The sequence below is a fragment of the Sapajus apella genome, unplaced genomic scaffold, assembly GCF_009761245.1.
Source record: "Sapajus apella isolate SASKATOON/1434 unplaced genomic scaffold, GSC_monkey_1.0 scaffold23, whole genome shotgun sequence".
Lineage (NCBI taxonomy): Eukaryota > Metazoa > Chordata > Mammalia > Primates > Cebidae > Sapajus > Sapajus apella.
Genome location: NW_022436963.1, coordinates 1,954,681 through 1,972,226, shown reverse-complemented (window position 1 = coordinate 1,972,226; position 17,546 = coordinate 1,954,681). Strand labels below are relative to the sequence as shown.

Below are 17,546 nucleotides of genomic sequence, written 5' to 3'. Positions count from 1 at the left end.
CCAGGTTTCCTTTGCGCGGCTCTCCTCAGCTCCTTCCCGCCCTGCCAGCCTAGATCCCGGAGGCGGCGCTGAAGTCGGGCCCGCCCTGCGGCCCCGCCCGGCCCGCGCTTGCTAGCGCCCAAAGCCAGCGAAGCCCCGGCCCGACCGGGCCATGTCGGCAGAGCCTGAGCTCATTGAGCTGCGGGAGCTGGCACCCACCGGGCGCGGCGGGCAGGGCCGCACCCGGCTGGAGCGTGCCAACGCTCTGCGCATCGTACGGGGTACTGCGCGCAACCCCTTACGGCAGCTGGTCCCGGGCCGTGGCCACCGCTTCCAGCCCGCGGGGCCCGCCACGCACACGTGGTGCGACCTCTGCGGCGACTTCATCTGGGGCGTCGTGCGCAAGGGCCTGCAGTGCGCGCGTGAGTAGCTGCCCCGCGCGCCCACGAGAGCGGAAGGGGCAGCCAAGGGGCAGCGCCGTCGCCGCGGGTCAAGACGCGGCAGAGGGGGTCGGCAGGGACAGCTCCCGCGGACTAGGTCCGTTACTTTCGCCCCATCGCTGAAGAGTGTGCGAAAATGGTTTATCCCTTTGTGCACTCCTCCCGTATCTGGGGCACAGATGGGCAGAGGTGGCTGCTTGTATGTAAAAATGTGCTGATTTCAAGTTTCTTTAAAATGCCTTGGCCTTTCTTGAGAAAGGGTTTGTGCCTACTGTCCTCTGAGTCCATCTTTCCAGGCTTGCCTCTTCCCAAAGATTCACTCACTGTGACCCCCCCTCCAGAACTTTTGGGATGAAGTTACCCATCTATATGGGAGGGAGCCTGGAAAAAGTTAGAACCTTGGGTGGGCCCCTGCAAGCAGGAGTTTTGTTGAGTCTTTATTTAGCAAACACCCATTTCTGACCCAGTGAATCAGATGCTAAAATATGGAATACAGTCACACACCCATCAGTCCTTCTGCACCCCTGGGAATCACCAGCAAGGCAAAAGTTGCTCTCCCATAGCTAGACACCAGCTGGAATCACCAGGGGCACTTTTACAGCCCTCTGACCCTCTATGCCTAGATCCCACCTCAGACCTGTTGAATCAACTGCTGGGAGTGGACCCTAGGCATCAGCAAATTTTTAAAACTCCCCAAATTATTCTAACATTTAGGAACTTGTGGATGGATGGTGTCCCAGGTGTGTGTGTGCATGGAGACCCTCTCATGTGGTACAAGAGAATATCACAAATTCAGCTGGGGGAAGCACAAAGTTGTGAAAGAATACAGAGAATGAACAAGGAGACGGCCGCGGTGGCTCTCTTCTGTAATCCTAGCACTTTAGGAGGCCGAGGTGGGTGGATCACCTGAGGTCAGGAGTTCAAGACCAGCCTGGCCAACATGATGAAACCTGGTCTCTACTAAAAATACAAAACATTATCTGGGCGTGGTGGTGGGTGCCTGTAATCCCCGCTACTCAGGAGGCTGAGGCAGGAGAACTGTTTGAAGCCAGGTGGCGGAGGTTGCAGTGAGCTGAGATCGTGCCACTACACTCCAGCCTGGCGACAGAGACTCCATCTCAAAAAAAAAAAAGAACAAGGCTGGGATATTGTAGCGTTCTCAAAGAAAAATAAAGTGGCCACGTAGATAAAAAAGCAGGACGATTTGGGCGTGTATCAGAAGTAGAGACAAGGGAGGAATCAAAAATAAGTTTAGGTTTTTGTCTCCAGTAACTGGGGGCATAGTGGCCATTTTTGCTGCAGTGAGGAAGCTAGGCAAGGGTAGCAGTGAGGTGGAAGAAAGGGGAATTAAATTTTGGCCATGTTCACTTGAAACGTCCCTTAGGCATCCTAGTGAAGGTACTGGCACAGAGGATCTAATCTAGGTCAGTGTTTCAGCTGTGGATCTGGGGCAGGTGAGTGTAGAGAGACCAGGCCAGCTATCAGGACTGAGCCCAAATATCACCGTGAGATCTGGAAGTTGAGTCAGAATCTGCAAAGGAGCTGAGCAGGAGCTGCAGGGGATAGGAGGAAACCCGGGAGAGTGTGTCCCCTGGGAGTCAAAGGGAGCAAGCTTCAAATGATTCTGAGGGGGTGAGAATGGAGACTGGGACACTGGATTCCATTTGGCAGTATGCAGATCGCTCAGGACCCTGTCCTGGGCAGTTTCCTGGAGGGAGAGGCAAGCCTGGCTGGAGAGGGTGGAGGACAGAGTGAAGGCGGATTAGAATCTATAGAGACCAGTGTTTTGGTCTGAGGGGAATAGAGACAGATGACAACCAGAGGGAGGACGTAGGTTAAAGATGTTTGGTTTTGGCCGGGCGTAGTGGCCTACGCCTGTAATCCAAGCACTTTGGAGGCCAAGGCGGGCGGATCACCTGAGGTCGGGAGTTCAAGACCAGCCTGACCAACATGGTGAAACCCCGTCAATGGTGCGATCTCGGCTCACCACAACCTCCGCCTCCTGGGTTCAGGCAATTCTCCTGCCTCAGCCTCCTGAGTAGCTGGGATTACAGGCACGCGCCACCATGCCCAGCTGATTTTTTGTATTTTTAGTAGAGACGGGGTTTCACCGTGTTGACCAGGATGGTCTCGATCTCTTGACCTCGTGATCCACCCGCCTTGGCCTCCCAAAGTGCTGGGATTTATATATATTTAAAAAAAAAAAAATTGGGCCGGGCGCGGTGGCTCAAGCCTGTAATCCCAGCACTTTGGGAGGCCGAGACGGGTGGATCACGAGGTCAACAGATCGAGAACATCCTGGTCAACATGGTGAAACCCCGTCTCTACTAAAAAAAAAAAAAAAAAAATTAGCTGGGCGTGGTGGCGCACGTGCCTGTAGTCCCAGCTACTCAGGAGGATGAGGCAGGAGAATTGCCTGAACCCAGGAGGCGGAGGTTGCAGTGAGCCGAGATCGCGCCATTGCACTCCAGCCTGGGTAACAAGAGCGAAACTCCGTCTCAAAAAAAAAAAAAAAAAAAAAAAGTTTGTTTTTTCCCTCAAGTAAATGGGCAGAGGTTTTACATAGAAGTTGCAAATAAGGAAGGGGGAACCTCTGCGGGAGGCGATGAGATCCAACTGTTGAGAGGGCCTGGGTCCCTAACTGCCTTTGGCCTTCCGGTCAGTTTCCAGACACCCAGGGTGACCAACATTAGAGTCCGCTTAACAGTGGGAGGTAACCCACTGAGACAGGCCGGGCCTCTGGAGCCTCGCGGGCAGCGGCCTTCTCCCTGGGGCTTCCCTTCAATCACCGGGACAATTCCCCGACCTGGGGCTGCTCCGCCTCACGGCCAGGCCTCTCTGCAGATTGCAAGTTCACCTGCCACTACCGTTGCCGCGCGCTCGTCTGCTTGGACTGCTGCGGGCCCCGGGACCTGGGCTGGGAACCCGCGGTGGAGCGGGACACGAACGTGGTGAGCGCGGGACTGAGGGCGTATGGGCAGGGCGAGGAAGGGCAGGCCACAGCGCAGGCGTTCCCGAGGGCTGTCCGGTGCTGCGCGCAATGAGCGTTCTAATTGCCGATTTCCTAGCGGCAGAGAGAGGCTAATTCTGCGCTGGGGCTGGGAGGGGTGCCTGGATTGCCGGCTCCGCACTGACTCCGCAGGCTGCCAGCCGACCGCGGCCGAGGCGGGCCCAGGCTCCGCGCACGCGCAGTTCCCACACCTTCCGGCCATAGCCTACGGACAGCGGCGACTCTGGTGCGCCTGCGTAAACGCTGGCACCTGCCCCGTTTCCTGTAGGAGGTGGGGTCTGTAAGTGGAGCTGCCGGAGCGATGAGGTCATTCCTGGGGGCGAAGCGTGCGTGTCCCCGCCCCGACGTTCCGCCCCCAGTAAGACAAGAGCTAGATCCCTGCGATCTACGTTTCAGTCTTAACGGTTGCGCTGGCCGGGGCGCACGCGCACACTGACACGCGTACACACACGCACGCACGCACGCGACCGGGGCGGTGGTTGGCGGCTGCGGACGCTCGGGACTAGAGGGACGGGCGGGTAGGGCGATGGGCGAGGCGGAGACGCCTTCTTTCGAGATGACCTGGAGCAGCACCACAAGCAGTGGCTACTGCAGCCAAGAGGACTCCGACTCGGAGCTCGAGCAGTACTTCACCGCGCGAACCTCGTTAGCGCGCAGGCCGCGCCGGGACAAGGTGGGCGCCAGGGGGTGCCGTCAAGGGGCTGGGGGCGGTTGCTGGAGCCCCGCCCTCCCCAGTGAGTTGCGGCATCCTGGGTCGGTGGGTAGCCCCACCCTCCAGGCTACGTGGCTCCCCGCGGGTCCTGGCCGAGGACTGGCCCGCGGAACTGTGTGTAAGACCCCGATTCCAGCGTCTCGGTACTGGATGCTGGGGTCCCCTTGGTTTCTGTCACTGACCGGTTGAACAGGGAAGGCAGCTGTGTGGCTTGTGGTAGATCTGAGCCGGGCATTATCCAGTTATGACTAAAGCCGACCGAGCAGTCTGGACTAGCACCTCGATTTCCGCGTTCGGATGCTCCTGCCCCCTCTTTGGGGCGACTATGGGAGGAAGTGGAGAGGGAGGAGTCCTCTCCAGGAATTGAGAAGTATGTTTAGGAAAACTGAGAGGCAGAGGGAGATCTCCTCCTTATGCACTCCTGGATGGAGCCAGCTGAGTCCTCACCTCTTGCCGGTTCTGGCTTGTCACCACCTGCTGGATTGTGGAAGATTCTGATCCCTCCTCTAGGGTGGATCTGGAGAAAGATTTGGGAATGGATAGGAAGAAAGTCTTGTTTTGGACCATAAGCATTCAGGAGCATTTTATCCACAAGAAGGGGGAAGGTTAGGTTGTAAAATGTCTAAAGAGGTGGAAAGAGATCCAGGTTACTAACCCAGAACTGTAAGGTGTCTTGGAACCTCCTAGGTGTCCCCGTTATCAGAGAACTCTGTGCTAGGTGCCATGGGTGTAACCACCAGGCTCAGATAACCAGGCCCAGGCACCAGGAGAGAGAAATAGGGACTGTGAAGCTCAGTATGCCTGGCAGCAGTGGGGTGGAAATCCTTATTTAAGAAAAGAAAGTGGACTTGTGGGTGATGCTTTAGATAAAATTTTACAAAACTTCTTACAAAGGGGTTGGTGCTCAGCACCCCAAAATCTCAGCCTATAGCTTGGGTCCAAGGGTTGAGTGTAGATCCCTGGGCATGTCTTCATGTCACTCAGTCCTGAGCCATTTTCCACTGTGGAAAGGTGGGAAAACTAACCAATTGAAAAGGAGGGCAAGGAATGGTGGGACACACCTGTAATTCCAGCTACTCAGGAGGGTGAGGCAGGAGGATTGCTTGAACCCGGGAGGCAAAGGTTGCAATGAGCTGAGATCATGCCACTGTACTCCAGCCTGAGCAACAGAGTGAGACTCTGTCTCAAAAAAAAAAAAAAAAAATCAGTTTTTATGAAAAGTGGCAAAGTGGAGGGTGGGTCCCTATGGTGCAGAAGGGAAATTCCATGGTCCTGCAGTGCATCCGACTGGCATGGCTGTTGAAATCCTCTTCCAGCAGGCAGCTTTGGAAACAGAAAAAGAAACTCTTCCTCCTTTAGAATCCTGGAAGGACTGTGCAGTGCCTCTAGTCCAAGTCCTTTGTTTTCTGAATGAAGATAGTGAAGGAGGTTCATCTCCAGAAGGGAAGGGGCTGGAAATGAGGTCACTACATCCCAACCCAGGGTGCCTGGATGATCCAGGAAGGGAAGAAGGAGCAAGCTTTCTCATTCTTAGGTAGAAGCTCAGAGCAACACAAGAATAAGTTAGCACCATCCCTATGCCCTCCCTGTTCTGCAAACGGAATGATCTTCCTTCTTGCCCTGGCACTAGAGTGTGCCTGGTATTTCTCTTACTACTAGTACCCCTCTCATCTGGGTACTTCTTCCATTGGTACACTGAACAAACACATCCACCGCTTACTCACAGCTTGCAGCCCTCATTTTCCAGGGCCCACACCATTTGTTTACTAACCCGACAAGGTTGCCCACTGTCCCCAATAAGGTTTGTGCTGGGGTTTTCACTCCAATGCTCTCCTCCATCCAGGAGACCTTTGGATACTTGGGGAAGCAAATGAGCTTCAGTTCCACCCCTCCCGCTGTACCTTTTTCCTGTGAGGCCCTGGCCTCAGTTCTCAGCCCCACTTCCTTGCTAGCTGCAGAATAGCAGCGGGTTCTGGGTGAGGAGCATTCTGCTAAAAGCCCATGGGCTCCACCCTGCTCCCTCATCAGTCCTCTCCATTTGTCCCCATCAGATGGTTTAAGCAGCTTAAGGGGACTCCAAGGCATAGTCAGGGAGAACCCTGGTTCTCCTGGACTGGGCACAAATCATTCTACAGGAAACCTTGTGGGAATTCTTCTGGGACAAAATACTGGTCAGCGCTGAATTCAGCTGTGTCTGTGACACTCCCATCCTAACTAGGGCCTATCTGACGTCAACAGGAAGTAAGGCTGATGCTGTGGGCCCAGGGAGTCTGAGAGAAGAAAGTCAGTTCAAAGCCCTGGCTGCCCTATCCCACACTCCACCCTTCTGGCAAGAATCCAGTCCCTGAATGAGGTGGGGAGTGAGTGGTGGAGTTAAAAATCTTTGGGCCGGGGACAGTGGCTCATGCCTGTAATCCCAGCACTTTGGGAGGCCAAGGTGGGTGGATCACTTGAGGTCAGGAGTTTGAGACCAGCCTGGCCAACACGGTAAAACCCCATCTCTACTAAAAATACAAAAATTAGCTGTAATCCCAGCTACTCTGGAGGCTGAGGCAGGAGAATCACTTGAACCTGGGAAATGGAGGTTGTAGTGAGCCAATATCACGCCCACTGCACTCCAGCCTGGGTGACAGGGCAAGATTTCCACTCAAAAAAAGAAAAAAATCTTTGGGCTAAATCTCCAGACAGCACGGGCAGGTGCAGAAACCCACCAGAAAGCTGTCCAGACCCAAGCCTTTTGTGCAGCTTGGGTCAAGGCTAAACGTCATGTCACAGTGATTTTTCTCACTATGTATGAGACATGGAGAGCTGACTCCCAAGTACTACTGCTCTGCCCACTGGTGGCTGGACTACTGACATGCACCACTCTCCACTCCTCACCCTGCAGTGGGTCATGGCCCTGTGCTGGGGCAGAGGAGAAAAATGGGCTGCCTTCTTTAGGACAAACCCTCACTCCAGCTCAACTAGGGTGCTGTGATCAGAATGTACAGTTGAGGTGTGATTTTACTTTATTCTTTGTTGTTTTTGTTTTTTGTTTTTTGAAGCAGGGTCTCACTCAATTGCCCAGGCTGGAGTGCAGTGACACAAAAATAGCTCACTGTAGCCACAATCTCCCAGGCTCAAAAGATTTCTCTCACCTCAGCCTCCTGAATAGTTGGGACTACAGGCACATGCCACCACATCCGGCTAATTTTTTTTCTTTTTTTTTTTTAGTAGAGATGAGGTCTTGCTATGTTGCCCAATCTGGTCTCAAACTCCTGAGGATCATCAAGTGATCCTCCTACCTTGGCCTCCCAAAGTGCTGGGATTGCAGATGTAAGCCACTACACCCATCCTGATTTTACTTTAAATGAGAGTCCCTCCTTAGAGTCCCTCAGCTGTTCCTGGCCCCTGGCCATGCGCCTTCAGTTGCCCCTGCTTCTGTGGTATCCTTAGGGCTACACTGAGGCACTAGGCAGGTAGCGGAGAGAAGCCAAATGATTCTGCCTTTGCCTTATCTATTCATAGTGTGCAGAACCAGAAGCAGTGGTGGGTTCAGGGCGGGCACCAGCTGAGCAGCTATGTATATATACATCAGTGACGAGGCCAAAGGCAGTCAGTTTCCAAGCACTGCCCCAGAGGCCATTTTTCAGAGAAGCCCTGGGTTCCTCAAGGGCCCTGTGTCCATGCTGGCCCATCTTGCAGGACGAGCCTGTGGAGTGGGAGACACCTGACCTTTCTCAAGCTGAGATTGAGAAGAAGATCAAGGAGTACAATGGCCAGATCAATAGCAACCTCTTCATGAGCTTGGTGAGTTGACTGCTCAGGAAGGGAGTGTGGAGAGGAGGTACCCAGCTGTGTGCCTAATACCCAGAGGGTCACAGCTGAGGTATTCTTGGGTGGTGATACCTCAAGCAGTAATTACCAAGCAGTAATTAGTACATACCCAGCCTAGCCTCAGGTAGACAGAACCCTAGTGCTTCGTCTCACCTGGAACGTACTGTCAAGGTTTGGTTTCTCTATTTATTTAGAACAAGGACGGCTCTTACACAGGCTTCATCAAGGTTCAGCTGAAACTGGTGCGCCCTGTCTCAGTGCCCTCCAGCAAGAAGCCACCCTCCTTACAGGATGCCCGGCAGGGCCCAGGACGGAGTGCAAGTGTCAGGCGCCGCACTTCCTTTTACCTGCCCAAGGATACTGTCAAGCACCTGCACGTGCTGTCACGCACAAGGGCACGTGAGGTCATTGAGGCCCTGCTGCGAAAGTTCTTGGTGGTGGATGACCCCCGCAAGTTTGCACTTTTTGAGCGGGCTGAGCGTCACGGCCAAGGTGGGCTTCCTACCCTACCCTGCCCTGTGTGAGGGTATATACCGTGCATGCAGGGACTGAGCAGCTGGCCTGTCTCTGATCATTACTTTCCCTTCACAGTGTACTTGCGGAAGCTGTCAGATGATGAGCAGCCGCTGCGGCTGCGGCTACTGGCGGGGCCCAGTGACAAGGCCCTGAGCTTCGTCCTGAAGGAAAATGACTCTGGGGAGGTGAACGTGAGTACATAGTTCTCCTTAGTTTCTTGGTTGTCACTGGACGGGGCTGATGGACTGTAGCTACAGTAAGGCTTGGAGGAGGAATTGTGCTGGAGGACAAGCCTTGCAAAGCAGTTTTAGGAGTGTATAGACATTGTAACTAAAGCGAAGGCTTCCAGGCCACTCATGCCAAAGCATAGGGTTGTCCCGAGAGGCCAGGAAGAATTGTCTTGGTGCTTTGATCTTTCCTGGTGTGGAAAATCTTCTGGAGATGCAGGAGTCCATCTAATGACATGAAGGGGCCCCTTCAGGCATTAGACTTTTTACCTGGAAGCTGTGGAGTGGAATTAGACCCAGAATGTGCCTGACGTGTCCACAGGGAACATCTGATTTGGTTGCCTCAGTAAGGTGACCATTTTGTAGGACCCATCTTCCATACAAACTGCTGTCACAGATCCTAGCAGAGTTCATTCAGCCAGGAGCCTGACATCAGAAAGCCCAGTCCTAGCTCGTGTGAACATGAGGTGCTAGTCTTCTCTGAGGAGGGTCTGCTGGCTTGGCCATCCCTTCTGTAGCCTGTATTCCCCTTTACCCCCTTGCAGTGGGACGCCTTCAGCATGCCTGAACTGCATAACTTCCTGCGTATCCTGCAGCGGGAGGAAGAGGCGCACCTTCGCCAGATCCTGCAGAAGTATTCCTATTGCCGCCAGAAGATCCAAGAGGCCCTGCACGCCTGCCCCCTGGGGTGACCTCTTGTACCCCCAGGTGGAAGGCAGAGAGCAGGCAGTGCCAAGAGCATGCTGTGTTGCTGTGTGAGTGTGACAGGGCCAGTGGGACCTGTGGAATGAGTGTGCGTGGAGGCCGTCCTCTGCTGGGGGAATGAGCCCAGAGAACAGTGAAGGGGCTTGCCACCTGTGTCCACCTGTGGGTGTAGCTGGGTATGGCTCTGCACCCCTCTGCCCCTCTGTACTGGGCGTTGGTGGGCCAGGGCTACCCTGGGAAGCTGCTCCAGGCTTGGAGCAGGAGTGGAGCAGACAGAAGTCTCCTCAATTTTGTGTCTCAGAAGTGAGAATCTTGGAGACCCTACAAACAGAACAGGGTCATGTTTGCAGGGGTGAGGGCCCTCATCTATGGGGAAAGGTTTTGGATCTTGAATGTGGTCTCAGGATATCCTTATCAGAGCTAAGGATGGGTCCTCAGAATAAGGCAGGCATTGAGAAAGAGTCTTGGTTTCTCTCTATAGTGCCAACTCCTCACACACCCCGAGGTCAGGGAGTGCTGGCTCACAGTGCAGCAAGTGCCTTAATGCCTATCCCTGGGCCAGGGTCTGTGTGAATGTGGGCACTGGCCCAGATTCATACCTCATTTGCTAATCAAAGCCAGGGTCTCTCCCTCAGGTATTTTTCATGAAGTGTGTGAATGTATGTAATGTGTGGTGGCCTCAGCTGAATGGCTCCTGTGGGGAAAGGGGTCGGGGTGACAGTCATCATCAGGGCCTGGGGCCTGAGAGAATTGGCTGAATAAAGTTTTAAAGATCCTCCTGCTCTTGGACTCTTTTTTACATATAAAGTATTGTAGAGATGGGAGTCTCTCTGTGTTGCCTAGGCTCCTGCCAACTTGGCCTCCCAAAGTGTTGGGATTACAGGTGTGAGCCACCGTGTCCAGCCTGGACTCTATTATAGGCACACAGCTGCAGTTGCCCCTCATGCTGCTGGAAGTTGCCAAGGGTGATGGACAGGCCCACAGGTGTCTTGCAAAGTCACCATGAACCAACTTGTGAAGAAGATGTATCCATATATAGTTGGTCATCACTCAGCTCCCTGAGGCTCAGGTTCTGGTGGGGACAAGAATGGACTACAGTTAGAACTTAGGGAAACTGGCCTGGGCATGATGGCTCACACCTGTAATCCCAGCACTTTGGGAGGCCAGGGTGGATCACCTGAGGTCAGGGGTTTTCAAGACCAGCCAGACCAACAAGGTGAAATCCCATCTCTACTAAAAATTAAAAAAAAAAAAAAATAGCCGGGCATGGTGGGGGTGCCTGTAATCCCAGCTACTCGGGAGGCTGAGGCCGGAGAATCGCTTGAACCTGGGAGGCGGAGGCTGCAGTGAGCCAAGATCGTGCCACAGCACTGCATCCTGGGCGACAAGAGGGAAACTCCATCTCAAAAAAAAAAAAGAAACCAACACACACACACACACACACCACGCTCTGGGAGAAGCTGTGGCAAATACTGACCTGCCATCGCGGACCAGACACTGCCCATGGCACCAAGGGTATAGCTGTTAACAATTCTTGCTTTCATTAGGCATGCACTCGCTAGGTTTGAAAAAACAATTCGAAGTTCTTCAGACCGGAATGTAACTATATGAATTTGGCCAGTTCCTTAATTTTCCTTCGACTTGGTTACTTCACATAGGCGTGGCAATGACAAAAATACAGCTGTGAAAATAGAACCCAGATGGACACCCAGCGGTCGGGCCTGAGGCTCTGAAGCGCTGATTTGAGGATTGGTGGTTGAGAAGGCCTGCCAGGCCTCAACTCAAGTGCTGGGGGACGTCGGAGCTGCCATATACATCCAAGAAACTGGGAGGACTCACGACCACCTCTTTCCTCGGTGGGCGCTGTCTCAGCTGGTCAGAGCGCGGCTTGCTGGGACCTGGGATCTCGCAACGCATGCTGGGGTGCACAGCATCTCAGAACGACCATTGGTCCCGCCCCACGGACCGACTAGAGCAACAGCCAATCAGAGGCGGCAGCGTGAGGAAACGGAAGTGAGGTTTCCGTGGAGACAGCCGAACCTGCGGAAGGCGGCGGCGGCGGCACCTGTGAGCAGCTGCTGGGGTAGGGTATGGTGGCGCCGACTGCGCTGTAAGCAGAGCGGCCGCGGGGCCAGCCATGCGCCGGCGGCCCTGACATGGGCGCCAGCGGCTCCAAAGCTCGGGGCCTGTGGCCCTTCACCTCGGCGGCCGGGGGCGGCGGCTCAGAGGCAGCAGGCGCCGAGCAAGCTTTGGTGCGGCCTCGGGGCCGAGCTGTGCCCCCCTTCGTATTCACGCGCCGCGGGTAAGGGCATGGGTTCCACCCTAGGTGTGGGGGACAGGCGGGCGGCCAGGCGTCCCGCGCCACCGGGGAACTTCCACTGCTGTACCCCACTACAACCGAGCCAGGACGACCCCCATATTCTGAGCCACCATTGGAGATAGGGGTGGAGAAAGCCGGGGAGTGGTCTCCAGGCGGCTTGGCCACTATGAAGGTCTCCCTAGAGAAGAGTGGGCCTGAGGCTTGTCACTGGGCCGGCCTTCCGCACGGTAAAGCTAAGCTAAGGCCTCCATGAGACCTCAGGACCTCTTCTTTTCATCGCTTGCGTCTCAGTCTGCATACTAAAGGCTCCTAGCCTTTTCCCCTCAGTTCTTCCAAGGGGATAATGACCTTCTGTTTAGGCTGCTTTTCCTGACAGTAGTGATGTTGTGAGGGTAGTGGCTGGGAAAGCAGGGATAGGCCCCATTATTGGGAGTGAGCCTGAGGAGAAAAGACACTCACCCAGTTATGTTCTCCAGATATAGAGCGCTGACCTACCCACCCAATCCCCACCCCAGTCTCCCAGGGGCCCAGACAAGAGTACCAGATTGGCTTGGCCCTAGTGGACTCCTGGAGATGGGTGCTCCCCGTGCTGGAGATTTGACTGTAGACAACAGGAAGACCCAACAGTGGCAATTCACCAGCCACTTGGGGCATGGGGTCGGGGAGACACTGCCTTCACCCCTGCGGGCTCCTTCCTAGCTTAGGCATCTGGTATCTCAGTCTTTGACACTGGGCCAACAGCATCTTCTGGAGTGAGACCCAACATGCCCAGGCCACAACCCTGCCCACTCTTGAAGTCCTGGGTGAAGGCAAAGGCCTCATATTAGAATAGCTGCCCTTTCTGAACAAATCAGTGATGAGAACTGGCCTTGGTGGGCTGCCTGGATAGTGTGCTCTGGTGTGGCCTCTCTTCTTGGAGGTCTGACATAGTAGCACTGCCCACCCATCACCCCACTTCCCACTTCTAGTAGACTCCAAGCCCCAGGCAAAGGATTCTCCAGGCAGGCCAGACACAGTGGCTCACGCCTGTAATCCTAGCACTTTGGGAGGCCAAGGTGGGTGGATTGCCTGAGGTCAGGAGTTCAAGACCAGCCAGGGCAACATGGCAAAACCCCTTCTCTACTAAAATACAGAAAATTAGCAGGGTGTGGTGGTGCATGCCTGTAGTCCTAGCTGCTTGGGAGGCTGAGGCACAAGAATTGCTTGAACCCAGGAGGCAGAGGTTGCAGTGAGCCGAGATTGTGACGCTGCACTCCAGCCTGGGCAACAGAGTAAGACTATGTCTCCAAAAAATACAATTTTTTTTTTAAAAAAAGGATTCTCCAGACATATTATTCTCTTTTCTTCCCACTTGGGGTTGGGAAGACCACAGACTTCCCTGAGGTCTGTGACATTTGCCATGCCCAGGTTTGAGGCTCCAGCCCAGCCTGTTCCCCTCTCCCTCTACACAGCTCCATGTTCTATGATGAGGATGGGGATCTGGCTCACGAGTTCTATGAGGAGACAATCGTCACTAAGAACGGGCAGAAGCGGGCCAAGCTGAGGCGAGTGCATAAGAATCTGATTCCTCAGGTGAGGGGCTGGACAGTGGTCACCAGAGCCTACACTAAGCGTGTGAAGGCAGACCCAGATGGGATCTGTTGTCGTGGTGGAGGCTCTTGGGGTGGGAGGGATCTGGGAGGAACAAGAAAGCTTCCTGAAGTAGAGGCTCTAACCTGACCCTCACTAGCTTCTGTTTCTATGGCAGGGCATCGTGAAGCTGGATCCCCCCCGCATCCACGTGGATTTTCCTGTGATCCTCTATGAGGTGTGAGCCTGGGAGGTGGCAGACAGAAGCACCCCCTGCCCCAGCAAGAAACTCCCAGGCTCAAGGTGTGGCTTCCATTGAGGAGCCCCAGGCTGGGACCACAACCCTGAATAAACTCCGTTGGCCCATAACCTTCAGCTGTGAGCGGGTCAGTCCCACAGTATTGGTTGGGTGTTGGTTTGTTTGTTGACAAGAGGTGGCTGGTGGCTGGTGAAGGCTAATGGCAGAGTTAGTACCCCACTCTCCCCAGCCACCCCTGCAAGAAGCATGGCAGGGCATATACCAGTCAGGAATACCCAGTACCTGATTCCTTGCCTGGTCTGCTTTCCAAGTTTGCCTGGGGCCTAGCCCTGCTAGAGGCTACAGCACTTTACAAGCAAGGTCTGCCTTCTTCCAGCCCCTAGGCTGTGGGCACTGTCCTTTCCTTCACTTCCCTTTTGACCCCCTAGTCAGAGCATTTCAGCCATTTGCTACCTCGATTCCTCCTGTGTTGGACAGAGGCTGGGGGCAGTGCCAGCCTGATTCTTCCCACCTACCTGCCATTTGTTCCCGCCTTCAGATGGATGGACAGTTTGCTGGCTATTGATAGGAGCGGGGACCAGATGGGGGCTTCTCCCTCTACCCAGGGCTGGGCTGATCCCCCCACTGCAACTAGTTGCCCCCCACACACACCCCCATTTGAGGAGTTGAGAGAGTGCAGGCCGGGGTCAGGACAGGCTGCGGATGCTTGTGCCTATGGGGAGTTACTCCAACCCACCTATTCTGTCTAATCCCCCATGCCTTTGCATCAAGTCCTCCACACACCCCCAATTGGAGGGGACTGTTCACCACCTTGTGGTAAGGGACAACACCCTAAGGCTGGTGCCAGTAGTTATGAGTAGCCTACCACCCCTTCCCTTATAGTAACCGTCCCCGCCCCCTTCAGGATGAGTCAGGGGAAAGTACTGGAGCCCCTGAGTAGGGAAAGAAAGGAGGGAAAACCATAAAAGGAATGCTTATAATGTGAAGGTTTGTAAATAGTCCATGATGATGTCGTGGAAAAGTCTGATTTCTATATAGCGGTGACTTTTTTTTTTAAATACTGTGCAAGCACTGTGCTTCTAGAGTGTGGGAAATGGCTTGGGGAGGGTGGCCCCCAGCCTAGGAAGACTGTTGTGTTCTTTGTTCAATTTCAATAAAATGATTTGTAGATCCTGCACTTGAGAGTGGCATCCTATGGGGCTGTGACACCCAGCATCTAGACTACTACCTGGGATCAATAGGTAGGCCTGGCCCAAGACTCTAGCAGGCCTCCTAAGGCCAAGCAAAGCCCAGGGGTAAGCCTGAGCCCAGCCTGTGGCTATCCCAGCTGTGGCCAGCAGGTGGCTGTGTGTTCACACAGACCTCACTGCAGGCCCCCTCCAGATTGGGCTGGGAGAACACTCACTTATCTGTTGTGTTCAATGTGGTGGTGACCCTTGGAATCAGAAAGCCCTGGGATACTTCACTAAGGAGTGGCCCCACCTGCCTGACCTAAGGTGAGAGAGTATGACCCCAGACAGTTCTAGAATATCTGTCCTAGCTGCAGCATTGCCAGCTGACCCTAAGTGGGGTCGTGGCCTGAGCCCCATGGACCTCAAAGGCCCAGCTTTAATGGACAGCACTCAGATAGGTGTTCCCACACCCTTGGCCTACTTTCAGGCTTGGCACCCCAAACTCAAGTGCCTCCTCTGAGGCCTGCCTGTGGACACCATGGGAGAATGAGCTCAGGCTTCTGTTTCCGCAAGCAAGGCTCAGCCCACCAGTATTGCCCTTGCTCTCTGTCGCCTCCATCTTCTCACCACCTGCAGCCTGCCCACTGTGGTCATTCTGCCTGCACTTCTCAGGGACTACTATGAGGCAGATTCTCTGCTAGGCTTAGCCTTTGACTCTCAGCCCAACTACCAGTTAGAGAGGGGAGAGTTCAGGGACAGGCTTCTGAGTGTAGGGAGCTGGCCTTCCAGGCTTTGAACTTGTCAAGCCCAGAGCAGGATCACCATATCCAGCCTGGACTTGCAGTTCCGTGGCGTGTAGGGCTGAGGGCCCCACAGGGTCGTGGGGTGAGCCTTATGCTGTGTTCAGGTGCAGGATCCGAGAAATAAAGACAGGACACAGAAGTACAAAGAAAATGCAGCTGGGCTCGGGGGGCCATGCCACCTATGAGTGGAGTCAGGCGAGGCCCCGAATGTCCAGAAGCATGAGTATTTATTGTGTATAGGTTAGGGGGCAGGGCAGTGAGTGAAATCATCTTTAAGGATAGTGATAGGGTCGTGAGCAATAAAACATGGGGTCCACCCCCATTAGGTCACCTAGGCCAGGAGGTGGACAGTGCACAGCAAGGGGCCTGTTCCCACGAAGGCAAGGGCCATGTGCAGTAAGGGTTTCACCCGCATTAGGTCACCGAGGCTTGAAGGTGGGCCGTGAAGAGGGTGGGCAGTGAAGAGGGTGCAGTGTGCAATACTTCTATCTATGGGCAAACTACTTCTAAGAAGATTTATAGGAGGATGCTTTAAGTCCCATAGCAGTGACAGCTGTCAAGGTTACCGCCACCTTCTGGCAGCTTCCAATGGGTTCTATGGGAAGATGCTTTTCAAGCAGCAAAGTAGCAAGAGCTGTTAAAGTTCACAGTCACCAAGGTGGATTGCCGGTCTGAGGGCAGCCTTCCACAAGAACTGGAGCAAGTTCCTACAACTCCTTTATCAGGAGGAGTGGCTTTCGCCCCAAGCCTGCCATACAGCGGGTATCTTTACAATACTGAACGCTGCCGCCTGGGCCATGGATTCTTGTTCTGGTATAACTGTTTTCCCTTAAATCATGCTCTGCACTGTGTCTGCTCTAGGCGTTCCTCCAATTATCACTGCTTATTCCTTAATTCATGCTCTGTACTGTGTCCACTCTAGGCATTCCTCCGATTATGAACTAAGATATAATTATAGGTATATATGTAGGGAAATATTCTTTAGGCACTCATACTATCAACTATTTTATGATTATATATAGAGGATTATATAAAGGGATTCTTCAAGCCCTAATTCTATAAACTAACATATGATTATAAAAGGAAATAGCTGAGTAGTAACACTATAAATTGAGATATTCCTCAGGCCCTAACTGTGCCAGAGTTCTGCTTAGCTCTCATTCCTCAGTGCCTATATGGGGGGTTACCCACAGTGGGGTTCCTCCCTATATCCCCCATAGGAAGCCAAATGAGGTCCTGTCATCCTCCATGGTCCCCCTCTACTGGCTGTTCAAAGCCCAGGGCTCTCCCATCCCAGATAGCATCCTATCTCCTACCACCACTGTCCCAGCCTGGGGGAACTCCCTGTGCTGGGCCTGCCCAGCTGACCCCAAAGCTGGAAACAATGGAGGTCAGGCAGCACTTCCCCACTCTCTCCCGCTGGGCTGTGCTCATTTCCTTCCTGCTGACTGCCTGAGGAAGTGTCCCTGCCCTGGGACAGTCTGGCCTAGCCTTTGTTTCCCCAGGGGTCCCCACCCATGGTGCTTCCAAGGCCTCTGACCCCTGTGAAGCCAGCACAGTGGCACAGGGACACTGCACCTTCCCCTACCATGTCTTGGACTCCTTGGTCCTCAGGGCCAGACTCCAGGGTATTCACCTACCCCTCACACAGGCTTCTCTTGAGGGAGAGGCTCCTGGACATTGGGCCATTGGGTTGCTGAGGGGTTGGCTCTGGGTGATTTGAGGGTAGGCTGACTTGGCTTCACCCCTGGAGAGGTCTGCTGGAACCTTCCTGCAGTCCTCCCTAGGGCCAGCCACAGGAACATCCCTCCTAGAGGAATATACCCCTTTCCTCATCCATGTTGTAAGGAGCCCCCTACTCTGGGTAACAGATTCTGAAATCCACCCAGGAATGTCTTCCAGCACGAAAGCACTCTGGAGAACCCTCCCAGCCCCTGTCCCCTCCTCCCCAACCCACACAGTCACACTCACCAACACATTGTCCTCTCTGTCACATGGGATGCTTCTGCTCTCAATGG

At 54.1% G+C, this 17,546-nt stretch overlaps 2 protein-coding genes across 7 annotated transcripts; both read left to right on the top strand.

Moving 5' to 3' along the window:
• The first annotated feature begins 3 nt into the window (after positions 1-3).
• Positions 4-10,181, top strand: RASSF1 (Ras association domain family member 1). 6 transcript variants are annotated; one of them, XM_032289958.1, is made up of 6 exons: positions 4-401; positions 3,264-3,370; positions 7,826-7,930; positions 8,152-8,449; positions 8,549-8,664; positions 9,246-10,181. In XM_032289958.1, the coding sequence occupies exons 1-6, from the start codon at positions 152-154 to the stop codon at positions 9,390-9,392; spliced, it is 1,023 nt and encodes a 340-aa protein (XP_032145849.1). In that variant the 5' UTR covers positions 4-151; the 3' UTR covers positions 9,393-10,181. The 6 variants fall into 6 exon arrangements, with proteins under 6 accessions (XP_032145849.1, XP_032145854.1, XP_032145855.1 ...); XM_032289963.1 differs by lacking the exon at positions 3,264-3,370 and having other exon boundaries at positions 26-401; XM_032289964.1 differs by lacking the exons at positions 4-401; positions 3,264-3,370 and adding an exon at positions 498-516.
• A 1,238-nt stretch (positions 10,182-11,419) lies between these two features.
• TUSC2 (tumor suppressor 2, mitochondrial calcium regulator) lies at positions 11,420-14,730 on the top strand. The gene is made up of 3 exons (XM_032289955.1): positions 11,420-11,707; positions 13,177-13,297; positions 13,473-14,730. The coding sequence occupies exons 1-3, from the start codon at positions 11,562-11,564 to the stop codon at positions 13,536-13,538; spliced, it is 333 nt and encodes a 110-aa protein (XP_032145846.1). The 5' UTR covers positions 11,420-11,561; the 3' UTR covers positions 13,539-14,730.
• Positions 14,731-17,546: the final 2,816 nt, after the last annotated feature.

What these genes read in the sequence shown, in the direction of transcription:
- RASSF1 (XM_032289958.1), top strand. Translation starts at nt 152, where the DNA reads ATGTCGGCAGAGCCTGAGCTCATTGAGCTGCGGGAGCTGGCACCCACC. An exon ending in TGGAGCGGGACACGAACGTG is followed by an intron (nt 3,371 to 7,825) that starts GTGAGCGCGGGA and finishes CCCATCTTGCAG; the next exon opens with GACGAGCCTGTGGAGTGGGA. An exon ending in ATGACTCTGGGGAGGTGAAC is followed by an intron (nt 8,665 to 9,245) that starts GTGAGTACATAG and finishes ACCCCCTTGCAG; the next exon opens with TGGGACGCCTTCAGCATGCC.
- TUSC2 (XM_032289955.1), top strand. Translation starts at nt 11,562, where the DNA reads ATGGGCGCCAGCGGCTCCAAAGCTCGGGGCCTGTGGCCCTTCACCTCG. An exon ending in TTCGTATTCACGCGCCGCGG is followed by an intron (nt 11,708 to 13,176) that starts GTAAGGGCATGG and finishes CCCTCTACACAG; the next exon opens with CTCCATGTTCTATGATGAGG. An exon ending in ATAAGAATCTGATTCCTCAG is followed by an intron (nt 13,298 to 13,472) that starts GTGAGGGGCTGG and finishes TTTCTATGGCAG; the next exon opens with GGCATCGTGAAGCTGGATCC.